This window comes from Montipora capricornis, chromosome 6, assembly GCF_036669925.1.
Source record: "Montipora capricornis isolate CH-2021 chromosome 6, ASM3666992v2, whole genome shotgun sequence".
Classification (NCBI taxonomy): Eukaryota; Metazoa; Cnidaria; class Anthozoa; order Scleractinia; family Acroporidae; genus Montipora; species Montipora capricornis.
The window spans coordinates 60,986,008-60,994,358 of NC_090888.1; the positions used below are offsets into that span (position 1 = coordinate 60,986,008).

The 8,351-nt window shown below is 40.2% G+C and overlaps 1 protein-coding gene across 1 annotated transcript in view; it reads left to right on the plus strand.

Annotated features, from left to right (window-relative positions):
- The first annotated feature begins 3,238 nt into the window (after positions 1–3,238).
- LOC138052771 (G-protein coupled receptor 157-like) overlaps positions 3,239–8,351 on the plus strand; it is a 5,155-nt gene continuing 42 nt past the window's right edge. Inside the window, exons 1-3 of the mRNA XM_068899348.1 lie at positions 3,239–4,168; positions 6,407–6,580; positions 7,237–8,351. The exon at positions 7,237–8,351 is cut by the window's right edge and continues 42 nt beyond it. Of these exons, the coding sequence (XP_068755449.1) occupies positions 3,572–4,168; positions 6,407–6,580; positions 7,237–7,482 (1,017 nt within the window). The 5' untranslated portion in view covers positions 3,239–3,571 and the 3' untranslated portion in view covers positions 7,483–8,351. The remainder of the gene's footprint in view (positions 4,169–6,406; positions 6,581–7,236) is intronic.

An 8,351-nucleotide genomic window follows, 5' to 3' on the forward strand; every position in this document is an offset into this window, starting at 1 on the left:
GCGCGGTCAAATTCAAATGGACCAATCAGAGTTGAGGCTGAAACCCATCTTGCGAGTTCCGTTGTTGTCACAAGGTCACAAGCCTCTGAGGAAAGCCGAAGAGGTGAATTTTAAGGCAAAGTTTTCGTTCGTCACGAGTCTTTCGGCCGCCGAAACACACGTATTTGGAGTGAAATTTATTGGGCTTTATGGAACTGTTGTTTTTATTGCGATTCGGGACTTTTCCTGTTGAGGAGAAAACGATTTGTGGAGTGAGGTCTGGCCAGCGATGGATGGAGTGGTCGGCCTTCCTATTATTTTAGTAACGGCCTTCCGATATAACTTCACTAAACGGCGTCAGAATGGCTCTAAACTCGGCAAAAGAGACAAGTTCGTCACACATTTGAGGTAGGAAAACTTTATTTCAAATGAGATAGTTATTTACACACAGAAGAAGAAGACGTTGCTGAGTGAACATTTTTACGACGAAATCCCTTGGTTTGTTCAGCACTTTGATGTCCGATAACTGAGCCGCTCTAACGAGTGTTGGGTCAATCACATTTGGTCGTCTGACCTTAGGAAGTTCTTTCACCCCTTGTTTGTGTCCACCATGATCGAACTTCAGGTGAAGCGCTATGCTGCTTTATGCCAACTTCGATGGCTTGTGATGAGCTTGCCTGCTGCCGAATTCGAAAAAAAATGTTGTTGTATTTGGGCAAGATTGGTGTTATCGGGTTGGAACTTAATAGTGAGGGGAACAATTTTTCGTTCATCTGCTGTGCCAAACAACGAACAATCCTGTTGGGTGTTCCACGTGCTTGGCGAGTCTGCACGACCATCGTCTATCAGATCTGGAGTGGAGTTTTTTTTTCAATGATTACAACTTGCGATCGTTCTGCAAACATCGTAGCATACGTAGCATGCAGCACTTTTTTAGTGACTCGAGGATCCTGTTCTGCTGTTTCAAAAGGAGTCGTGCATTCTTGAGCAGTTTGTTCTTCAGTGCTTGTATTTTTTCGTTTGTTCCTTGTGGCGCAAAGTAACTTTGATGATTTGAAAGGACTTGAATCTGTACTTGAATTAGCGATTTTTTTTTTTATTATGGAACCAAGCAAACAAGTGAATGGTACACAAAATTAGGAGAAAACTGTTGTTGAATAGACAACTTGTAGACATAATTATCTACCCAGTTTAAGTACTAAGCTCAACAAGTTGTTTGGCTCCACAAGTTTCATTTTCAGGCCAGGTACCCGAATTCACCCAGGTACTGGTGGTACACTACCATAGTGTTCTTTGGAAATTGAATAGCTCCTTGAACACTTGGTTGCTTGAGAAGAAACTTGATGTGTTTGTTCTCTACATTGGTGAATGCAGCCACTAACTGTCCATTGTGGATAAACTCCGGACCAACTCTCCTTTCAATTTATTCTTTGTTCTTTGCAGGGCATCAACAATGGTGTCCCTTGTAAAATGTTAGTTTAAAGGGTTTGATAGTTATTTCCCATTCATAGGGGCACTGTGGTTGCCCAGATTCACTTTCAAACTTATCATGGAAACGTAAATCAATACCAGTGAATAGACACTGAAAAGTCAGTCCCTTGAATTGTTGATAGAAAATTAATTTAAATGCATATTGAAACATCAGTTGAGGAATTGTTTTTTTTTCCCACTTTGTGAACATCCCCACTTTTTATGAACCTAAAATACATTGCTGCAGTTTGTTTATTGCTTGTTCATTCAATGTCTTGATCGCATCAAATTATTTAATTTTTAGGTATTGTGTCAGATCTCCATAGAGACACTATCTTTATCTAAAAACTTAACTGGTTGCTTTTTGGAGCCCTTTTGTGGCATATTTAGATAGGCAGAAATGTTCCACATTTTATGGTAAATAGTTCTGCATAGTTTTAAGAATATTGCAGCCAAATCTAATTGAATATGAGACATTTTGTGAATTTAAAGACTATTAATATTGTTTGCACTTGTTTTAAAAGACTTAGGGTTGGCACTCAAAAGTGTTCCTTCAATAATCTTATTCTTTAAAGATTGCCTTGGAGAGATTGGATTAAGGCTAGTTTTTTCTTCTAGCTTCTTTCCCCAGTGCCCTCTGAGAATGGAGTTTGGTTTTGTTTTGCCCATTTGGTTTTGCCCAATGTTGAAAGATGAAACAATGCCTAAACCAGCTGCAAGGAATACCTCATGGTGCTTTTTACAAACACGGGCATGACGAGGGTGCTCGTAAGCATCTGAGCATTGTTTCGCATGCTAAAGTGTTATTATAAATAATTTATTTCTCTAAGAGAGTCTTCTTTTCGTGTCGGTCATTCAAAAATTGTTGGAATTGTTGGAGCTGTTGGATTAAAGAGGCAGAACATTTAATGAGGCCCCTCCTGGGGAGAAAACTAACCTGCCGTGAAGATGGATCGCCTTTGGGTCAAACGCCGATCTTCACATGAACCGAACCAAATGCATAATCATGTTGATGTATGAGACAGCTTCGATCTCGGTTTTGCTCTTTATTTTCGTGGTCAGTTAAAGTTCGGCTGAATTAAGTTCGACGTTTGACTCAACAGGCGAACTTAACTAGTTTGGGTCGATCTAAAGTGTAATTAGGTTCGGCTCATGTGAAGTACGGCGTTTGGTCTTATTGGTCCATTTGAATTTGACCGCGCGCTGGCAACACGACTGTTGTTGACTGCCCGGTCACAAGTCAACAACGGTCATGTTGCCAGCGCGCGGTCAAATTCAAATGGACCAATCAGAGTTGAGGCTGAAACCATCTTGCGAGTTTCCGTTGTCACAAGCCTCTGAGGAAAGCCGAAGAGGTGAATTTTAAGGCAAAGTTTTCGTTCGTCACGAGTCTTTCGGCCGCCGAAACACACGTATTTGGAGTGAAATTTATTGGGCTTTATGGAACTGTTGTTTTTATTGCGATTCGGGACTTTTCCTGTTGAGGAGAAAACGATTTGTGGAGTGAGGTCTGGCCAGCGATGGATGGAGTGGTCGGCCTTCCTATTATTTTAGTAACGGCCTTCCGGATAACTTCACTAAACGGCGTCAGAATGGCTCTAAACTCGGCAAAAGAGACAAGTTCGTCACACATTTGAGGTAGGAAAACTTTATTTCAAATGAGATAGTTATTTACACAATTTTTTTACGATCGGTGATTTTCCCATACAATTCTCTATATACACAAACTGTCGCATACACGACGTATTCTCATCTTGGGGGGGGGGGGGGGCGGTGGTTAATTTACTCGTTCCCCGTCTCTTTTGATAGTACTAATGGTCTACCTTCAGTCACGCCTGACTGAGACATCCCCAACAGAAATCCTCTCAGTTAAAAATTCATGAGTGGGACCAAGTGATATCCTCGGAGTGGAGCTGACGTGAACATGAGCGAAGAGAGTAGAGAGGAAAGTACGATGAGTCATATCCGCTCATATGAGTCATATTTCTCCCCAGTTGCCCACGTTACGCCTCCACAATTACGCTTCTCAGAAATGTCAAATGTCAGCGTGAACTTCAATGGTTTTCTTAAACGCGATACTACTATCATCGGAGTTTGAACGCCATAGTATTTGCGCTCTAACATGAAGGAAGGCAATTATATAAAGCTCAATGGATACTTGGCATCAATCACTACAATTTTATCGTTTTTCGGAACGTTTGCCATTATTATTTCGTTTTTCGCGTGGAAAGACATCCGAACAGCATCAAGACGAATCTTGGTTTACATTTCAGCGGCTGACTTTTTGACGTCTGTCGCAACCATCACAGCGATGGCTAGCTTTTGGATCAACGGCAAGGAAACCAAAGAAGTTTGTTCGGTTCAGAGCATCCTCGGAACGTTTTCGGTATTAGCCTCGTTTTTCTGGACAGTTTTCTTGGCGCTGTATTTGTACATTGCCATTTGTCGGAAAAATGTTTTTTTGGCCCAGAGATTATTGCTCCCGTTTCATGTGTGTGGATGGGGCATTCCCGCTGTTATCGTCTCTGGCGCGTTCTTCGGAAAAAAGTTGGGGAATAATGACAATAAGGTGACTTCGGGGTGGTGTTGGATCAATGAAGACTTAAATTGGCCTGACCAAGTTCTCTGGATGCTCTTGGCTGGTAAATTGTGGGAAATCATGGCATACTTTACAATCGTCGTTCTTTATGCTTTGGTGAAACGGAGTATGAAGAAAGGGGTAATTAACAAGCTAATGCACCTATTAATATTAAGCCCGGTAGGGGGATCGGGCTAACCACGGGAATTTGATCATGAGGTCTGTCCCCAGGGTAGATGTACATGATGTCCCTACGGTAGGGATTTTGACAACACAAAGGCCATTTTGACTGGCTACTTTGTCTGCCTGGGAAGAAGGTGGAGGGATGATTTTTTTTAACAGAAAATGCCAAAATCCCCACCCCATGCCTGACTCCCCCCTCATCAGCCAGCAGCCAAGGGCTAGTAAATAACACTGACTCCCTACTCACCTCCCCCCCGCCTTCCACACTGACCCCCTCTCAAATTCACGTAATCTACAAATTAAGATTTGAAAAAAATTATACATAGTGGCCAATTTGAAGTAAAGAGGAAATTACACTTAATTACAGGTATAACCTTTAAAATTCAAAGATGGAGGAAGAGGGTCAATCAATAATTCTTACCATTGATGTAAACCTTTCATGTCACATGACAATCCTCATTTTTCGAGACTAACAAACCACGTTGAAGATATAAGGTTAAAGAAGGGAAGATTAACTTACAGTAAATCATTATTGGCACATTATTGGCAGGTACACAATGGCCAGTGTACAGGCATGTATTGTTTTTAGTCCAAATTTGTGGGCATTCCTGGACGTCTATTTGTTGCAACTGGATTGTTGAATGACGTCCACTTTGACTGATCCAGACTACAAATTGTCCTGTTTTGTTTGATCACAAACCTGAGCCACCACAAGCTGTGGGATAAGGGCAGATTCAACCCCCTGCCCATTAACACTGACCCTTAAAAAGTAATTGTTGTGGGATGTGAAACAATCCACTTACTGTTTATGAAGACTTAGTCTAGGAGAGATCCCTAGTGTCACAATACAATACAATACAATACATACTTAATTGACCGCTCCCCATAGGGGCTTTTCAGGGCCAATGAAACAATCAACGAAACAACAGAACACAACAACAACAACAACAACTGTTAAGAATCCCAACTGGCCGGAGGCAAACCAGTTGGCTATTTACAAGTGCAGCTGGGAAGTTGAACCAGGGACTACCAGGAACAAATTCAACGAGTGGTCAGAGCGGGTCTTGAACCCGGGATCTCCGGATCTCAAGGCAAGCGCCCTAACCACTGGGCCGCACTGTAAAGCCTTGTGGACAATCCCTAATTTACAAAGACTAACCTACAAAAAAGTCTCAGTTGATTTTACATGTAGGTACCTTAAAAATACAGAACTGTTGAATATATAAGCCTTCCTCTGGTATAGCTCTTTGAAATGTACTGGAAATAATTCCAGGTAAATTTTCTTGATCATAAATTCCAACATGTATGAGGTAAACACCTGAATTCAAATACTTTCATTACAGTCTGAACCAAACTGAACAATAATATTGGAATTTAGAAACAGGAAAATCTGACAGCTAGCTGATGGACATCAAAGCTTGATTTATTCAACTGCAGTAAAGATCTTTGCACTTTTCTGGAATGTTGTTGTTGAAATTAATTTTTTGGTTGTGAATTAACATTCACTTCAATCCTTGAATTATGACCTTGGGAAAAAGGGCATTAATTAGTCAAAAATAATTTCCAAACCATAAAATTAAAGAAGATAGCCTGGATTTAGCAAGTATGTTTTAACTCTAAGTGAGTTTTAAGCTGTGAGTAAGTGTACAACAGAAGGCTGATGTCTATGCGAAGAGTCGGGATTTTGTTTAGAGATAAGTAAAAGGTAATGGTTGGTACCAGTGTACACACAGGTACAGCTCGAAAAACTGGTAAGAAATAAACTGCTAACACCACTTTAATCACTGACTTAATGAGTAGAGTATAATTTTTTTTTTTTTTTTCAGAAAAATAGGTTTGCCAGTAATTAAAAAGGTTGCATATTGACAAATTAGTAATTATTGGCAGTTAAAAATTCATAGACAATGTCTTTCAAGCCCATTTTTTTTAATTAGGGATAATCCACAGGGAGGGTACATAGTCTGACCAGGGGTCCGTTTTTCAGTACATTCCTACCGCAATATTGTAAAGGGCATTGATTAATGTGTAAAATTTACCGGTATCGTTTTTATCATTATTACTGTGTATTGTGATGCCTGCAGAACCCTTCCCCATCTTGGGGGTCGGTCATGGCAGTCGAGATTCACTGGGTTAATGTGCATTCAATGCATAACGCTGGCAGCAAAGTTGATTACATTGAATATTTTGGTTCATCAGAGAGCCGGACTTCTCACATGTAATGATGTGACGCAGGCACAGAAAGTAGAAAGGAAGCTGATTTGCATTCCCTTGATATTTGTGTTATTACGCATGTGGGGGACCATAAGATTTTTCCTGTTGGTTGCAAAGGGACCAGAATACCAGTCGAGTGATTTGCTGCTTATTTTGCAGGTCAGTATTTTAAAATTTTATTGCATTAAAGAAAACATGATGGCAGAGACACATAAGTTTACCAAACTCATCAAAACAATCTTGTTAATAATCTTTACCAAGTTTTAACAGCTAGTTCACTCTTCCAGAGTGTTCAAAGTTAGTATGTTTAACTTGCCTTTCTTGATGTTTCCAAATTAATCGACTGCCCAGTGGTGGGAATTGAAAGAATCAATTGAAAGTATATACTCTGACAAAAGTCAAGATAGTTTAGGCTGCTGCCATTTTGACTTTAATAAAATGTTCCTGTCAGGTAAACAGTACCTGTTTCCGCAGAAATATAAATACTCTAAACAATAAAAAGCAGATATAAAGAAAAAAAAGGAGCCAAAAAATAGGGAGTGCCTAGCATGGTTCTATTCACCACCACCCACCCCCCCCCCCCTTCCCCTTCCCTGGATTCGCCCCTGCTGCCCTACTAACAGACTCGCTGACTGACCCAACTGAAAACAACTATTTAACTGATGTATCACCAGTCATTGACTAACTTGCTGACTGCTTACCAATAGACCCACCCAGAGTGTCTCCAGTGACTAACGGAGTGACTCAGACTGTTGGGCAGACACACTGAAAAAGCAACAGGCCAACTGATTAAGTGGTTGTCTTTATTGTTACAGGGTATAGGAGACAATGCTCCTGGGTTTGCCAACTTTCTCCTCTTCTTTCTTTTTACTGAAAAATGCCTTGGGAACTTTCGCTTGTGGATTACCTGCAGTTCAACCTGTTTTTCAAGAAATAATCACTGTCCTAGCTCCTCAACGGTGTTCAGAGACGCATCACAGGAACCACTTGTCCAGCACAACGAGATAAACAATAAAAACAATCCTTCACTTCAGGATTCTAAGAATTATTTGGCCATATGAAACTGAACATTTGAGTGCTTGATCCTGAGATGCCCATACTATACAGACCAAATACCTGACAACTAAATAGCCTGGGAACACAGGCGTATTTCCGGTGGTCGTTTCTCTCCCCCGAAAAATAGGGAGAGAGAACGATCGCCGGAAATATGTCTGCGTTCGCAGGCTAACAACTGAAATAATGCTTTTCTGTAACTCGTAGTTTATCGCTAATGGCTTACGAACTCGACCAATCCTTGTTTTGATTATTCATGACTCATGCTTTCAAGCATGATTGCAGACAAGGGATCCAACCACATGTTAGCTGTTATCATTATTTATGACAACTTTATTTAGCATAACTAAATATAGTTGTTAAATGTACGGAGTCTCATACAAGGTTAATTTTCACCAAGGGTGGTATTGCTGTATGCTAAAACTACAGTGTACTATTCTTCAACAACTTTTCATTATTTATTTTTATTTTTTTCATTTAAGCTACATGTACAGAGTCACAGTACTACATGTAGTTTTAGTACTAGTAGTAGTAATAGTAGTAATAGCAGCAGACTATAGCAGCTACAGTAGTGGTACTACTGTACCTGTAGTGGTAGTAGCTACTGGTAGTGGTACCGGTAGTAGTACTACCACTACCACTACTACATGTATGTATTACTACCACTATTACAGGGAGCAGATACATAATACCTTACTGATATTAATCACTTTGTGCATTACTATGTTACTTGCATAGCATGTATTACATCTATTTAAATTCATGCATACCTTTCATCATCTTCATTCCAAAGAAAGACAACTGGGACCATTTTTTTTTCAAATTTGTCAAGGGACTGGGCACCTATCTCAAAAGCAAATGTGATGCAAAAGTAAAT